The sequence below is a fragment of the Myxocyprinus asiaticus genome, chromosome 38 (assembly GCF_019703515.2).
Source record: "Myxocyprinus asiaticus isolate MX2 ecotype Aquarium Trade chromosome 38, UBuf_Myxa_2, whole genome shotgun sequence".
In the NCBI taxonomy this organism is placed as follows: domain Eukaryota; kingdom Metazoa; phylum Chordata; class Actinopteri; order Cypriniformes; family Catostomidae; genus Myxocyprinus; species Myxocyprinus asiaticus.
In genome coordinates this window covers 41,105,036-41,123,504 of record NC_059381.1, presented here as the reverse complement: position 1 = coordinate 41,123,504, position 18,469 = coordinate 41,105,036, and the positions used below count along the sequence as shown (strand labels likewise).

Genomic DNA, 18,469 nt, shown 5'->3' with positions numbered 1-18,469 from the left:
GTGGGTTGCGTTTGGTCTTGCATTTATATCGCGTAAACGGTCTGTAACAGATAACAGGGATGCGCTTGAAGGCATGTGTTATTCATGAAGTAGACACAGTTGAACTAAAAGCCAACTCAATGAAAAAATCCTTAAATCTCCTATTTATTACTGTGTTGGGCCTCATGTATTCAGACAGAAGACAAAGGCAGGCCTAATACAGTCGTAAAAACCTAACTCAAGCCCCCACCTTCCAAGTCGTAAATCTTACTGATAAAAATCGCGCCAAAATCAAACAAAGGGAATCCAAAACAGACTACAAATCCATGAAGCCTTGCTCACTAAAGGATTGAGCTCTCAATTCCTATTGGATGAGGCACACAACAGAACGTCCCTCAAACATGACATCATCAGGAGTTGAAATACCTCTGAAATGCTTCCGGGATTTGCTTCCAGCGACTTTGTTTGCAGCGTGTGGACACAGCTCTTTGCTGCTCTCCGGTGCAACCTCGTGGCACAGGGAAGTAACGTCCGACTTGAAACTGTAGCCATACAATCTCCATCTCGCTGGACGAGTTGAGATTACTCTGTGTTCAACCGAACACTCTAACGGATCCAAAGGAGATCGCCGAGCAATTGGTATCTTCATCCGTTTGCCTACAGAAGTGAAGAAATTAAAGATTTCTCTTCCATCTTCAATCAAGGCGACATTTCTGAGTTCTCCGCCAGCCCACCGAGAATCAACAGCCGTGCCCGCCGACAGAGTGAGGAAACGGCATCCCGTCATCACACGAGCCTCAAGGAACCGGGTCAGAGTTAAAGGACGGAGGAAAACACATTCTACCTGTGTCCTCATGCGATTCAAGTAAGAGGTTTACGTCTGGGCAGAGATAGAATATTATAGTGTGTTATTCTTGTGTTTCAAGGTTTTTGCTTGTACAGTTTATGGACCGCCATGTCCGCTCATTATTAATACTAAGGGTATTAATTATCACAAATTTGTTTTGCTGTATTGTGGTCCAACCAAATTGGATTGTTGTGAAATTTCGCCATCGCGGGTGAGACAGCAACTGAGTTCATCCATTAAAGAGTGAAATAACGGGGACTTTTACGCGTCTCTGAGTGATAAACTGAGAGCTGCTTTCTCTCCCACTGTCACGAAATCGGCTTTAGGGCTGTCACTTAATTAATTCTCTCTCTCTCTCTCGTACTAACCACACACCCACACACACACACACCTTATGTGTTATAGAATTATTTTATTTCCATATCTAATCATATCACTGTTTAGTTTGTAGTTGTAAGTCGGAAGTTTATTGACTGCATTGTATTAATTATTAATTGATATTACTGCATAAATAAACTTTGTTTATATTACAAAGAGAAGTGTTTTGGTTTGTTTTGCATACGCCTGTGTCATGCTGATGGGATGTCAGTACTTGGATTCAAACTTTCATTCATTGTTTTTTTCCCCCGAAAATCGATATTCTTCGGATGTCGATTTTCCTAAGAAAACAATCTAATATTGAGACTGTTTTACTATTTGGTTATTAGTCCCTGATTTCAGGGTGGTGCCCCGTCAATGTTAATCCTTATTAATATTCTATTGATTTTTGATAATTGATAATTATCTTTGATGATTGAATTTGAATGATCAATAAGCTAGTGTTAATTTTAATTAATGTTTCATCCATGTTAAAAATTAACGATTATCTTTGATAATTGTTGATTTAAAGGATTTTAAAAAGCTAACATTGATTCTCATCAATGTTCTATTGATTTTAACAATTAATAATTATCTTTGATAATTATTAATTATTGCTAATAAACAAACTTGCTCCTAAACGTAGCACACTACATTTACTGGAGCCCCATATGAGGTTTTAATGAGTTAGATTCAATTGATTAATTTAAATATTGATTAATAACTACAGAAATAATTATTAATTATTTCTGATAGTAACACTGATCTAAACAACCAGTAAAGGCCTATAACTGGCATTTCATGTTCTGTTTATATCCATCAGTTTTAGTGTTGACTGATGTTGTGAAATAGTGTTTATCGTGTGTTTTTTTTTTTTTCTTTCTATAATGTATGTAAAAATCTCTCTTTCAGATCACCAGAAGCTAGACAGGGAGGCTAGAATCTGCAGACTTCTCAAACACTCCAATATTGGTAAGTTCACACAAACACACACGCACACGTAACACACACACACACACGGTCCAAACTTATTTCCGGATCCATTCAACAAAGTCTCTTTTTCAAGGTAAGTCAGTCTACTTTGCGGCCATCTTTGAAATGCTCATGGGCAGTTTGGGCAGCTATTTTTCTATGTGTGCAGCTATTTTTCTATGTAAACAAGCATCATGAAAGTGCAACTCCTATCTTCTTGAATGGGGAAAGACCGAAATCTCCAAAAATGGTTGGTCAAGATTACGATAAAAGGACATATTTCAAATAAAAAGTAAAATCTGACAACACTGTATGGTGGGGTGAGCAAGAGATGGACACAGTGGGTGTGGCATCAGGCCTCAGAAAGGCATTTATTTAAAATGTCTAAAACAATGGGGAATCTGGGGCATTCGCGGTGGAAAGGGTTATGTGAAGGAAGAATAGAGAGGACAGGGCAAGGTCAAGGTGATAATGGGTGGGATCCCGGCAGCTGCAACACGCTCCTCTCCTTTGTCCAAGGCACGTGGGGCTGTGGCTTCACTCGAGCAGCCTGGCTTCCCTGGGCCTCGGCACTTGAGGGGAATAGCGGCCCAGCATCCTGGCCCGTCGGCCGTGACACGTGCTCCAATCCCGGCATCGCATCTAACTCTGCCGGGGTTCCGGGATACGGGTCTGGCGATGCATCTAACTCGCACCGGACCCTCCCTGCTCCGTTCCTCGACCTGCAAAGATGCCAGCAGGTAGAGACCGGTCTCCCGAGGAGAGGTGCACTCTGCGTTTAAAGGCGGTGGTGATGAGGCTCTTCATTGGGTTCAGGTGAGCCCCGTCACATGCCGCAAAATGGGAAAAAGACACAGCGGGTGATGATCCACGGGAGGGGCATGTCGTTCCGTCACAACTGTTATAATACATTTTGCATCTTTAAATCAGATTACGCTAAAAAATGAAATTTTACCATCTTGCATAGCTAATGTGCATGCGCGTTCTCACACAGATTGACAGGCGATTTCTGTATCTAAAAGGTGATTGGCTATTTTACCTGTAAGGCAGGACTTCCTTTCTACATCTGTTGACCATTGGCTGCCATTGGGCGTTCCAATTTCTCCCATTAATTTTAATAGAAGTGGCCTGTCTCTGCTAAATAGTCTCTGTATTGACACACAGGAAATGTTCATGTAACAATGATGTCACTAAAGAACAGTCCTTGAAATGGCCTATAGGGATGCTCTGATCAGGATTTTTACAGCCAATACCAATCACCGATCTTCTTGTCACGTGATTGGCCGATACCAATCCTGATCATTTCACCTTTTATCAGGGTCTTTTTTAGAAGAATTTAAAACAAGTATAGGCTAACAAATTATTCTCTATATTAAGATAAAATGTAAAAAAATAAGCTTAGTGTCAAACTGAAGACAAACGGATAACACATAGTTGCGACACATAGTTGATTCATGGTCATTATTTCATATATTATTGTTATTCCTTAATTTATTTTTGCATTATATTTAAAACATTATATTATGGTATTTTAATATTGAATAGAAATTATTATACAGTATTTATAAATTCCTTCCCTGCCTTTTCAATTAGTTGGATGATTGTATTAATAGTTCATTTTTCACTTGTTGCTGCTTGAAATTTAAAGACGGGAACACGTGCTCTCTCATGAGGGCAAGAGATGAAAGGAAAGTAGAGAAAGAGTGCATGTTTCTGGACTCTACAGCTGCTATTGTTAATGCCATTTAATCGGGAGATATTTAATAGACATGTTTGAATTACGCCACATCTTATAACTTGCATTATTACTGAGATGCCTATGCCCAGCAGAGACTAAAAAGCTGCAGATATGAAGAATAATAAGAACCGTTTCACAGCTCGCGATGTTTTCCCTTTGCCTTGTCACATGTGAAATGCCACATTAACAGTACAGTACACAAACTTTTCATATTTGCCATACCTGTCCCACTGCATCGTTCTTAACAGCTGAATCAAGTTTGTTGTCATAAGTTACAACACTATCCCAGTATTCCCCACACTCCGTGATGTCATGACAGTGCTGCTGATGTCTTAAGGGAGACGCGCGACTTTTGCGACATGAGTGATCGGTTTATGCGATCGGCCAAATTACCGATCAAGTCATAGGACGTGAATATCGGCCGATATCGATCAGTGGCCAATCAGTCGGAGCATCCCTAGTTTCCAATAATGGTGGCACTTTTCATTGACTTCTGTTGTTTTTATTGTGATCTAGTCAAGTCATTTTAATTTGTATATAAAAATAAGTAATTAAATAATAATTATATTTAGAAACCCAGTGAGCATGCTGAAGGCGACTGTGGCAAGTAACACAAAACTCCATAAGATGATAATGGAGAAAAATTATCTTAGGAGAAACCAGGCTCAATATGGGGACCAGTTCCCCTCTGGCTAACAGCATGAATATAATGCCAATATTACTTATTTATGTGCAGTGCAAGTAATGGTTTAAAATGAGTAAACTAAGTAAGTGTTAAGGGCCAGTGTTTAAAGGTGCAGTATGTAAGATTCAGAAACCCTTGTTATTAATGACACTTGTGGCCGTTAAGTGAACTGCAGCCAGCTACCTGTTGCTCATGCTCGCGCTCATGCACACACTCCATAGGGATGCGAGTGAGCGAGCATCGACCAAAACAATGATGTAACGTTCAAAGAGACTGAATGTGATCCACCGGCATCATGCTGACAGATGAGGTAGCATGATTGTTTTACTACAAACTTTGAGACTGTATATTCAATTTGATTCTCCAGTGCTGGAACAGGGCTAAAACAAAGTGTGGATATAGGTCTGACTATGCGAGACTGTAGTTTGAAATAATTACTTTTCTTTGCATGATACATATGCTATCGTATAAATGCAGTCAATGTCGGCGTTAGCTAGCTAGCCAGCTTTATCAATAGCTGTTAGCTAAATTTGGTGGATGATGACAGTAGCTGTTTATAAAATAGACTGTACATTATAAATATGTTGACACAATTCAGTTTTGATGTGATTCCATCACAACTGTCATTTTGATATATCGATGCGCTATTGTTTTATAATAATAGAATGTATATATTTTCTGTATAAACATGTTATGTTACACTAATGAATGGGTCTTTTTGCATTATCTTGAACATTGTCTAGCATTAATTTCATGTGTTATTGTAGTTTACCTTGCTGAATAATTACAGATTAACATGGTTTATGACAGTTACTGTGCAGGCAAGATCAAGTTAGCTAAAATTACACAGATCAATCCTTATGGTACTATATTTCACATGCTTTGCAGTTATGTAAGCTTACCTGTCCAATAACAAGAACGCCAATTCAGGGTTTTTTAATTTTTTTTTGGCTTACTCTGGGTTTGTGTAGGAGTCGGTGTTGTGCTGGGAGCTGGACGTTTGCTAGATTCCATATCTAAGATAACGTTACCTAGTGTTGCAGACTGTCTGTTGATGTGGAAGAGAAGCTATTACTGAGGCAAGGCTCTCGGGAGCACGCATAAACCTTATAATAATCCATCCTTTGGATTTTCCCAGCAAAACCGACCTGCTCCCTTTGCATGAAAATCAGTCTACAGGCTTTAATAGGCAACCTAGGAAGTCCGTGAAGGGCTCATTTTTTAAGTTGTGTTACAAGCCATTCACACATTGGCAAAAAAAAAAAAAAAAAGGTGAATATTACATGAAAATTGTTACATATTGCACCTTTAAAAAAAGATTTTGTTAGAACTGTAAGATTAATGACTAATGTTTTTGAAATTCATCCTGGATTAACTGCAGAAGTTCACATAGATGCATTGTCCTTTGTTAGTTGGCTGATGAAGGCTTTTGTTGGCAATTTATTGATAGTCTATGTATTCCATTTAAAGAGTGTAATCTATCATTATACCAAGGTGATGCAGGCCGAGATCAGTGAGGTGCTTTGCAGTTCAACTGGCCGGTAATTTCAGTGAGGTCTATCCTAAATCCAAGGTTCAGGCAATGGCATATGAAGTATCCCATGTCTTATGGTTGGAGTTGGCATCAGTTCATCCTCTGAGGTCCATCGTAATAGACTGAAGTGGTGTCTGGCTGGCACCAGCTGCATTTTGTCATCATCACTCAGAGACACATAGCAGTGGAGTCCAATACCAAGCAGGAATGGAGCTGGATCCGGCCGGTTCTGGTAACCTTGGGATAGGAGTCCCAAGGCTGAGACATGGAAACAAATAGAAATATAGCTGCAAGCAGTGATACTGGGGTCAAGCCAATTATCAGCACCATGAGCAGCAAAAGAAGCTTTGTGACATGTTTTTGGTTAGAGTCCGATGAACAGTGAATGAGGAGTTAGAAAAAGTAAACTTTCAATCATAAAAAAAAACAATTTATTTTAAAAATAACAAAAAAGAGCTACTTCTTAGAATTTCTGTCCAGTATGTGGCGCTGTTCTGAAACTGCTCAGGTAGTATCTGGGCATGATGGTTATCAAGAGTTATAAGGCAAAATATAAATTTTTCTATCTCCTGACCAGTAGGGGGCAGTATGCCAAAATGCTGCAGGTAACCTCAGGGCCTAATGGTTATGACACGTCCCATGTTTCGTCCCAATCCCTCAAAGCGTTGCGGAGATACAGCCTCAAGTTCAATTTTGCGCGTTCTTCGTCAAATTCATTGAAGCGCCATTTGAAAACAGTATGGTTTATCAAAATTCTGTGAATAACTTTTTGTCGTAAGTGCCTCTAGATTATACAGGCCAATTTTCGTGCAAATCGGACAAACGGCCTAGGAGGAGTTACAAAAAGTAGGTTTTTCAGAAAATTCAAAATGTCCGATGTCCAAAATAGCCAACATAGGAATTTTTCATATAGTTGGACTCGCTATTCCCCACTAAATCTAAAGAGACCAATTTGATGATTTTATGACAAACTGTTTAGAAGTTATAAGCAAAAATTAGCTTTTTTCATATCTCGTGACCAGTAGGGGGCAGTAAGCCAAAACACTGCAGTTAACCTCAAGGCTTAATGATAATGAAAAGTACAATTTCGTCCCGATCCCTCAAAGCGTTGTGGAGATACAGCCTCAAGTTCAATTTTGCGCGTTCTTCGTCAAATTCGTTGAAGCGCCATTCGAAAACAGTATGGTTTATCAAAATTCTGTGAATACCCCAATGAATCTAATGAGACCAATTTGATGATTTTATGACAAACTGTTTAGAAGTCATAAGCAAAAGTGTGCTTTTTCATATCTCGTGACCAGTAGGGGGCAGTAAGCCAAGACACTGCAGTTAACCTCAAGGCTTAATGATAATGAAAAGTACAGTTTGTCCCAACTGTCGTAAGTGCCTCTAGATGATGCAGGCCAATGTTCTTGCAAATCGGACAAACGGCCTAGGACGAGTTTGAAAAAGTAGGTTTTTCAGAAAATTCAAAATGGCCGACATAGGAATTTTTATATCGTTGGACTCGCTATACCCCACTGAATCTATTGAGACCAATTTGATGATTTTATGACAAACTGTTTAGAAGTTTTAAGCAAAAATGTGCTTTTTTTATATCTCGTGACCACTAGGTGGCACTGTTCCGAAACTGAGCAGGCACCCTCGAGTCATGGTGACTATGACAAATAATACGTTTGGTATGAATGCGCTAAAGCGTTTCGAGATATACCCTCACGTCCATTTTTGCGTGCTCTTCGCTGAATTCGTTGAAGCGCCATTCGAAAACAGTATGGTTTATCAATATTCTGTAAACAACTTTTTGTCGGGAGTGCCTCTAGATGATGCAGGCCAATTATCATGCAAATCGGACAAACGGCCTTGGACGAGTTTGAAAAAGTAGGTTTTTCATAAAATTCAAAATGGCCAACATCCAAAATGGCCGACATAGGAATTTTTCATATCGTTGGACTCGCTATGCCCCACTGAATCTAATGAGAATCTGATGATTTTATTTCAAACTGTTTAGAAGTTATAAGCAAAAATGTGCTTTTTTCATATCTTGTGACCAGTAGGGGGCAGTATGGCAAAACTCTGCAGGTAAACTCAAGACTTAATGGTAATAACAAGTCCCAAGTTTCGTCCCAATCCCTCAAAGTATTGCGGAGAAACAGCCTCAAGTTCAATTTTGCTCGTTCTTCGTCGAATTCGTTGAAGAGCCATTTGAAAATGGTATGGTTTATCAAAATTCTGTAAATAACGTCTGTCATGTGTGCCTCTAGATGATGCAGTCAATTTTTGTGCAAATCGGACAAACGGCCTAGGACGAGTTCTAAAAAATACGTTTTTCAGAAAATTAAAAATGGCGAAAACATTTTCATGATGGAAAATGACGTCATAGGGTGCAATCGAATTGTCTTGTGCCAAGGAATCAGAGGAAAAAAATTATTTAATTTCAAGGACTCACGGTTCAAAAGTTATTAACATAAACGTGAGTATAAATTTGGGCAGTTGGTGGCGCTTGAGGGTTTGATGTAGAGACGCCAAATTTGCTGTGGTAATATATCAGACTGTCCTCTATCTGTGTGCCAAATTTCATAACTTTCCCGCAAGCAGTTCTATGGGCTACCATAGACTCAAGAGCGGAAGAAGAGTAATAATAATAAATATAGCTGCGAGCAGCAATTAACGGGGTTCAAGCGGTTTAAGGCCTTGAAGCACATGCGTAAAAAGGTATTATGTTTTATTTAGCAAGCATGTAACCACCTAGATCATAGATGGAATAGACCATTTACAGCCAATAAAGGCAATTTACTAAGGTAATACATGGTTTTTAAAGCTTTTTAAAGCTCATAGCGCCACCTATGGTCCGATCTCCATAAATGTCTGCATGCTTGTTTAGAATCATATGTCGCATGTGCTCACCTAATTTTGAGTTTTTGTTTATGGGCTTATTTGTGCACTTGACCACGCCCATTTTCTAAATTACACTGTTAACGCTACCCAAAGGATAAAGTTCAAATTTATATATATATATATATATATATATATATATATATATATATGTATATATATATATATATATATATATATATATATATATATATATATATATAATTATTGACCTAGAGAGTCCAGAGAATTGTACTGCATTGGTTTTATTGAGGTTGAGTGAAAAACCTAGGACTAGTTCACAAAAGTAGGTTTTTTACATAATCGTGAATATTTAATGAACAATTTGATTGACAGCAGTGGTTCTTGAGGCAAAGTTGTTCAGTATGAGGAGATCTAACAAATTATATGAATTATAGCTGCGTCCCAATTCAGAGGCTGTATCCTTCAAAGGTCACATTCGAAGGCCGATTGCGTCACTGCTGCGTGACAAAGGCTGTCCCAATTCGAAGTCTTCTTCAAATGCAGCCTCCAAATGCGTTCTTCGTTTCCAGTGAAATGTAGAATACAACAGATGGATCCTTTGCGGCCTTGCCTACCCCAGAATTCATTGCGCGCCAGTGATGACAGGATTTTTTTTGAGAGAAACTGCCATATTATACTTTTAAACGTAAGTATTGGGTTTCAACTTACTCAAATATCTTATGATACAAATGTAAAAAAAAAAAAAAAAAAAAAAAAAAAAAAAAACTTTAATTTGGTTCAAATGTTGACTTATATCTTACTAAGATGCAATTATATATAGTTTATACTCTATTATATACAGAAATGGACCATGGTGAAAATATTTAGACAGTTTATGAACCCTGTTTTGTTTTCAGACAGTTTAATATAACTTTTAAAAATGTCCAGTACAAACGTTACAGTCACAGTTGTTAGGCTACAAGAACAGTCCTCCGTAGGCTAGACTGTCCCAATTAACAATGCTCAGTCCGACCTTTGTGGCCTTCGAAGGCGTGGCCTTTGAAGTCGGTGTCCTTCAAAGGATGCAGCAATTGAATTGGGACACAGCCATTGTATGTGTGAAACACCACGTGATTACAGAAATGTAAAACTCGTTAGCGGCATCCATTGGCCGATTTCTTTCAAATTTCTCACAGACCTCTAGGGCTAGGAGTCGAACAGGCCCAGCGAGTTTTGTGCCGATCGGCCTCTGATAACCTTGTCTAATCGGTGCTCAAACTTCATTGGTCGATGGCGGCCATGTTTCCTGAGATATGCCAGTGTCCTCATAGACAGTCATGTCACCTTGGACAAAGACACTGCATGCCGATGTTCAACTCCATCAGACTAACGGTTGCGTAGTTAGAGCTGTTTTCTTGTTTTTTTCCTGTTATAGCACCACCAAGTGGTCAAACTCCATGTTTTTTTTTTTACTGTGACCTCAGATTGGGCTCACACATGTGTACTGAGTTTGGTGAAAATATCTCATTTCGTTCGGGAGTTATAGCCATTTTAATAAAAATGGCCCGCCCCTTTCGAATGTTTTGGCACCCCTTAGCGACCGTGAGTCGAAATTGCAACTTTTTTGATAATTACTGATAATCAGACTCCAGAGTATATTTCTGCACTGGTTTGGTTCCAATTGGGCAAAAAACCTAGGACTAGTTAGCAAAAGTAGGTTTTTAACATTATCTGAAATATTTACTGAACGGTTTGACAGACACCAATGCTTCTTGAGGCAAAGTTGTTTAGAATGAGCTATCAGGTGATATATATTACTTGTGTTTTTTCACAACACTGCATTATATACAACCATTAACACCTTCAAAAATCGTGATAGCACCACCTAGTGGCCGATTTTATAAAAACTTTGCACAACCTTCTCAGACCAAGAGTCAAATAGGTCCACCAAGTTTCGTTCCGATCGGTCATTGTTAACCTTGTGTAATAGCTTCTGAAATTTTATTGGCCGATGGCGGTCATGTTTTTCAACATACGTGACTGTCCATATAAACAATGATGGCAGCTGAGACAAGACAATGTATGCAAATTCTGAAGTCAATAGGATTAACGGTTTCATAGTTACATCCAATTTCATGTTTTTTGGTATTATAGTGCCATCATGTGGCAAAACCGTACCAACGTTTCTGGGCGACCGGAGATTGACCTCTTACATAAGCATGCCAAGTTTGGTGAAGATATCTCATTTCCTTCAAGAGTTATAGCCATTTACGTAAACTTGGCCACTCCTACTTCCGATGTTTTTGCATACCGTGGCTACCTCGAGTCGAAAGTTCAAACTTTTTTTGATAACTTTTGATATTGAGACTCCATAGAATCGTTTGGCACTGGGTTGGTCCCGATCAGACGAAAAACCTAGGACTAGTTCGCAAAAGTAGGTTTTATAGGCGGAAATGAAATAGGAGATATACGTTTTGTTTGGTTTGAGCCAAGGATCCCAATAGTATAAAGCACTTGAGTCTACGACAAACGGTCTAGGAGTTATGAGCAGTTTCGCGTTTCTGATCGCTGTAGCGCCACCTATTGACCGATTTGACCGAGTCCGTGTTCTGAGTAGCGAGCAACACTACTACCATCTGACCAAGTTTCAAGTCTCTAGGCCTTACGGCCCACTCTGCCTGATCAGTTTTATGGCGGAATAATAATAATAATAATAATAAAAATCATAACAAATACAATAGGGTTTCAGCCCTTTGGGCTTGAACCCCTAATAATAATAATAATAATCTAAACAATTACAATAGGGTTTCAGCGCTAAGAGCTTGAACCCCTAATAATAATAATAATAATCTAAACAATTACAATAGGGTTTCAGCGCTAAGAGCTTGAACCCCTAAATATAGCTGCAAGCAACGATACCGGGGTCAAGCCAATTATTGGCACCATGAGCAGCAAAAGAAGCTTTGTGACATGTTTTTGGTTAGAGTCCGATGAACAGTATATGAGGAGTTAGAAAAAGTAAATTTTCAATCATAAAAAACCCATTTATTTTAAAAATAACAAAAAAGAGCTACTTCTTAGAATTTTTGTCCAGTATGTGGTGCTGTTCTGAAACTACTCAGGTAGTATCTGGGCATGATGGTTATCATGCAGGAAAGCGTTCAAGAGTTATAAGGCAAAATATAAATTTTTCTATCTCCTGACCAGTAGGGGGCAGTACACCAAAATGCTGCAAGTAACCTCAGGTCCTAATGGTGATGACACATACCTCAAGTTCAATTTTGCATGTTCTTCGTTGGATTCATTGAAGCGCCATTCGAAAAGAGTATTGTTTATCAAAATTCGGTGAATAATTTTTGTCGTGATTGCCTTTAGATGATACAGGCCAATTTCCGTGCAAATCGGACAAACAGTCTAGGAGGAGTTCGACAAAGTAGGTTTTCAAAACATTTAAAATTGGCGGACAGGAAGCTTGCTCGATCATGAATTAATTGGTATAATTGTTCTCGGCATGAACCACGGAATCTATCAAGACCAGTCTCATGACAGTAGGTGAAAGAAGTCAATAGCTATTAGCATTTTTAGAAATAGCATTATAATTTTTGACCAGAAGGTGGCGCTGTCCCAAAACTTTTTGAATCCCTTCAGAGCATGGTGCCAAAGACACATACAGAGTTTCGTAATGATATGTCAAGTCGTTGGTAAAATACAGCATTTTATGACTAAATTCAAAATGGTAGACATCCAACATGGCCGACATAGGAATTTTTCCTATTGCTGGACTCGCTATACCCCACTGAATCTAATGAGACCAATTTTATGATTTTATGACATTTTATTTAAAATGGTGGAAAAATTTTCATGATGGAAAATGACTTCACAGGGTGCAATCTAATTGTCCTGAGCCAAAAAATCAGAAGAAAAAAGAATTTCGTTTCTAGGATTCAAAAGTTATTAACATAAATGTGAGTGCAAATTTGGGCAGTTGGTGGCACTAGAGTGTTTGAGGTAGAGATGCTAATTTTGCTGTGGTAACACATCAGACTGTCCTCTATCTGTGTGCCAAATTTCATAACTTTCCCGCAAGCGGTTCTATGGGCTGCCATGGACTCAAGAGCGGAAGAAGAAGAAGCAGCAGAATAATAATAATAATAATAAGAAGAAGAAAACAAACGAAAACAATAGGGGTATTTCGCCCCTTCGGGGCTTGAACCTCAATAATAATAATAAGAAAACTGAACCATTAGCAGCCACGATAAGAGAGGAGGATGATTTTCCAGGGGTGATTGCGGGAAGTGTGGCGCATAAGCTTCTGCTTTACGCAGATGATATTTTATTATTCGTCTCTGACCTTACTAGATCTATGCCTTGCCTCCACAGAATTATTAACTCCTTTTCCAAGTTCTCAGGATACAAAGTCAATTGGTCTAAATCCGAAGCTTTGGCTTTGACAGTGTACTGTCCAGTAACGGCCTTCCAGCCAGGTGCCTTCCAATGGCCCAAACAGGGAATTAAGTATTTGGGAATTTTATTCCCAACAAATTTGTCTGATTTAGTCAGAGTTAATTTTGATCCCTTAATACAAAGGTTTTCGAATGATGTGGACAGGTGAGCTTCAATACATTTATCGATGATTGAGAAGGTTAATGTTATTAAAATTAATTGTATTCCAAAATTCAACTACCTGCTACAGTCTCTCCCTGTAGATGTCCCCCTCTCTTATTTCAAGCAATTTGATAGCATAGCGAAGTCCTTCATTTGGAATGGTAAGTGTCCCAGGTTAAATTTCAATAAGTTACATAAGCTGATTGACAAAGTTGGGTTAGGCCTACCCAAGATTTTGTTTTATTATTATGCATTCGGTCTTAGACATTTGGCTCATTGGTCACTTTCACCTGAGAGAGCCCCTCCCTGGTTTTGTATTGAAAAGGAATTTCTTGCCCCTATCTCACCACTGCAAAGCCTTTCGATTAAACTAGCCAGAGAGGTTAAGTCACACCCCGTTATTTTGCATTTGCACCTGATATGGACAAAAGTGTCCAGAGTGTTTAATTCTGATATTTATTTAAATGTAGCCTCGAGCATATGGCTGAACCCTAAACTATGTATTAATAAGTCCCCTTTCTGTTGGTCAGATTAGATTGTGAGGGGGGTTAATACACTTGGTGACCTATATGAGAGTGGGGTATTGAGACCATTTGAAAATTTGGTTCAACATTTTGGCATTCCCAGATCTCAGTTTTATAATTATTTACAGCTGCGTCACCTACTCAGCACTGTTTTTGGGAGTGGCACGCACTGCATACCCCCCCCCCCAAGGCGGCAGATACTCTGGGAGTGGTGATTGCTGCTTTTGGGAAGGGTCATGAGGCATCGGTGTATTACTCCCTGCTAATTCAGAGTATGGGGGATGGAACTTTGAATTCTCTCAAAAAATTATGGGAGAAAGATCTAAACTTGACATTGGAAGAGGGGGTGTGGGCTAGGATCCTAAAAAATGTCAAGTCTGCATCTAGAGATGCAAGGGTTCGCCTTATGCAATTTAAGATTTTACATCGATTTTATTGGACCACCTCCAGATTGTAAAGGCTTGGTTTATATAAATAAAAGTGATTTGATTTTGATTTGATTCTTAAAGACACACCCACCTGCTGGCGATGTCAATCAGAGGTTGGAGACATAACTCATGTCTTTTGGGGGTGTGTTGAGATCCAGGGTTTCTGGTTTAAAGTTCAGAGTCTTATATGTGATGTATTGGGCACTCGGCTTTCACTTTGCCCCAGACTCTGTATTTTGGGCGATGGGGTGGTCATCAATGTTGAGAATCGGCACATAAAGAGTTGGGTCCTAATGAGCATCATGATCACCAGACAGGTTATTTTAAGGGGTTTAAAATAAAGGAAGATTTCATGAGTGGTGCTCAGAGATGGGGAGGGTGGTGGCCTTTGAGGAAGGGATGTATAGAAGGCTGGGAAATCTGGGGTTATTTGATAGGAAATGGGGCAGATATTTGGCCTTTTTGGAAGGCTTTCGGGGAGGGGTAGTGGAGAGGGATCTCTAGTTTAAAATATGTGTGTGCAATTTGATTGTTTTTTTTGAAAATATGCTTTTTATTTATTTTTATAATTTTTTGTGTGTGCGTGTTTTGTGTTTTTTTTTTTTTTTTTTTTAAATATTTATGACCGCTGGGGTGTGTTTGTGTCGGGTGGGGATGTTCAGGCGGAAGGGTTTAATTGTACATAAGTTGTTTCCGCATTTTCTGTGCTGTTTATTTAATTTGTTGAATGGAATAAATAAAAATTGTTAAAAAAAAAAAGAAGAAGAAAACTATCGAAAACAATAGGGGTCTTTCGCCCCTTCGGGGCTTGACCCCTAATAATAACACTAACGAAAACAATAGGTGTCTTCGCCTCTTCAGGGCTTGACCCCTAATAATAAGAAAACTAATGAAAACAATAATGGGTCTTTCGCCCCTTCGGGGCTTGACCCCTAAATATAGCTGCAAGCAGCGATACCAGGGTCAAGCCAATTATCGACACCATGAGCAGCAAAAGAAACTTTGTGACATGTTTTTGGTTAGAGTCCGATGAACAGTGTATGAGGAGTTAGAAAAAGTAAACTTTAAATAAAGAAAACCCATTTATTTTAAAAATAACTAAAAATAGCTACTTCTTAGAATTTATTTTCCAGTATGTGGCTGTAACACAACTTCACAGAAGAAGGGAAGGAGAACACAGGGAAGTGGGTTTTCCAGGCTCGGGTAAGACTTTTAATCAGCCACTTCAATGCTTCACAACTTTACAAACTCGTCAGCTTCACAGGCATGTAGACTTTTAAACACATTAGCTTCACAGGCACGTAGGTACTTAGACACAACAGCTTCACAAACACAACAGATTAAATGCAACAGCTTCAGGAGCACCATGGCCTTCCTTGTGCCAGACTCTCTCTCCCTCTCTGCTGGTGGCATGGCTGCTTATATGCCACTCTCCCCATGCTCACTGGAATTAGAGACAGGTGTTAAACATAATCTAGCTCAAGTGCAAGCGCCCTTACTGCATTCTCAGACGCTTGACATATCCCCACCACTTGACTCAGGCCGGGGAAACATCCAGCCTGTCTACCCCCCCATTTCTGGAAAAGAAGTCAGCGACAGCCATCTGCGCTCCTGGTCTGTGGACCACCTTGAACTTATATGCCTGAAGAGCCAGATACCAACGGGTGATCTGCATGTTGGTATCCTTCATGCAGTGGAGCCATTGGAGTGGGGCGTGATCCGAGCAGAGGGTGAAGGTAGTACCGGAGAGTGAGGACCGCCCACTTGATGGCGAGACACTCCTTTTCAATGGTGATGTACTTAGTCGCCCTCAGCGAGAGCTTGCGGCTAATGTACAGCACCGGGCACTCCTCCCCCTCCACCACCTGTGAGAGCACGGCCCCCAGCCCTGTCTGAAGCATCCGTCTGCAAGACAAAAGGGAGAGAGAAATCGGGTGAATGTAAAAGCGGCCCCCCGCAAAGTGCGGCTTTAACCTGCATGAACACCTGTTGACACTGCTCCGTCCACTGGACCGGGTCTTGAGCTCCTTTTTAATGAGATCAGTCAGTGGGCTGGTGACATCTGAATAATTAGGCACGAATATCCTATAATAGCCAGCCAGCCCCAGGAACTGTCTCACCCCCTTTTAGGTCTTGGGCCTCAGGCAGGTCGCAATCGCTGCAGTCTTGTCAATTTGGGGATGCACCTGCTCAGTTCCGCTCGACGCAGCAATCTCAGAACCACCCTCAGATGCTGCATGTGCCGCTGCCAATCATTGCTGTAAATGATGATGTCATCTAAATAGGCAGTGGCGTAAGCCAAATGCGGTCTGAGGATTCGGTCCATGAGATGCTGAAACGTAGCCGGGGCTCCAAACAAACTGAACGGAAGCGTCACAAATTGGTGTAATCCATACGGTGTGGAGAAGTCTGTTTTTTCACAGGAAATTGGTGTCAAGGGGATCTGCCAATAACCCTTTGTCAAATCCAGTGTTGAATAAAATCGAGCAGTGCCCAACCGATCGAGCAACTCATCAATGCGAGGCATTGAGTATGCATCAAATTTAGACACCACGTTGACTTTTCTATAATCCACACAGAACCGTACAGACTTGTCGCTCTTAGGGTTAGGGTTAGGACCAATTGCTGTGGGATTCCTCTATTACCCCCATATCGAGCATTGCATCCAATTTTTCCCGGACAATTTTCTTTTTGTGCTCGGGCAATCGGTAGGGAAGGCTACGTACCACCACCCCCGGCTCGGTCTCGATGTGGTGCTGGATGAGGTTTGTACGACCCGGTAGAGAGGATAACACGTCTGCAAACTCCTTTTGCAACTTGGCTACGGTGAGAGGTGGTCTCCGCACATGACCGAGTTTAAATTATTGTGTTTTGTATTCACCTCCAGCCCGATCTCCACCCTCTCCGTGACTACCGTAGCCAACATCACAGGGACCGCCTCCCTCCACAATTTTCTATTGGTCCGCTTTACCTCATAATCGAGATCCCCCACTCATCGTGTGACCTAAAAGGGTCCTTGCCACTTGGTGAGTAATTTGGAGCTCGATGTGGGAAGTAATACGAGTACCTTATCTCCCGGTGCAAATTCCCGCAGTCATATTCCCCTGTCATACAGTCGGCTCTGTCATTCTTGAGCTTGGAGCAAATTCTCCAGTGTTAGTTGCCCCAGAGTGCGGAGTTTTGCTCTAGGATCAAGAACGTATTGAATTTCATTCTTACTGTTTGAAAGTCCCTCCTCCCAAGCTTTGTGTATAACATCAAGCACGCCGTGCGGGTGCCGCCCATACAGCAGCTCGAATGGGGAAAACCTAGTGGAGGCTTGCGGGACCTCTCGTACTGCGAATAACAGGGGATCGAGCCATTTGTCCCAATTTCTAGCATCCTCATGCACGAACTTACAAATCATATTTTTAAGTGTTTTATTAAATCGCTCCACCAGGCCATCTGTTTGCGGATGGTAAACGCTGGTGTGGATTGATTTAATGCCCAATAATTCGTAAAGCTCGCGTAGTGTCCATGACATAAAAGTTGTGCCCTGATCGGTGAGGATTTCTTTCGGAATTATTTTGAAGAGTGCCTTCACAACACTGTGTGCTGAGATGTTGCGCAGAGGCACTGCTTCCGGATATCAAGTTGCATAGTCCACTAGGACCAATACAAAGCGATGTCCGCGTGTTGACTGCTCTAATGGCCCGACGAGTTCCATTCCAATTCTGTCGAAAGAGACCTCGATCAGCAGAAGAGGGCACAATGGCGCTTTTGGGGTGGCTGGTGGATTCACCAGCTGGCATTCGCAGCATGCCGCACACCACCTGTGGACATCGCCGCCAATGCCCGGCCAATAAAAATGGGCTATTAGGCGGTTCAGTGTGTTTCTTTGCCCTAGATGATCCACCATGGGATTATAATTAGCCACCTGGAACACCATTTCCCGACGGCTCCGCGGTATTAAGAGCTGGGTTGTA

The 18,469-nt window shown here is 40.6% G+C and overlaps 1 protein-coding gene across 2 annotated transcripts in view; it reads left to right on the top strand.

Moving 5' to 3' along the window:
* The window catches only part of LOC127429136 (calcium/calmodulin-dependent protein kinase type II subunit alpha), a 217,675-nt gene that overhangs the window by 48,731 nt on the left and 150,475 nt on the right, over window positions 1-18,469 (top strand). For both annotated transcript variants that reach the window (XM_051677982.1, XM_051677981.1), the window contains exon 3: window positions 2,096-2,155. In XM_051677982.1, the coding sequence (XP_051533942.1) occupies window positions 2,096-2,155 (60 nt within the window). The remainder of the gene's footprint in view (window positions 1-2,095; window positions 2,156-18,469) is intronic.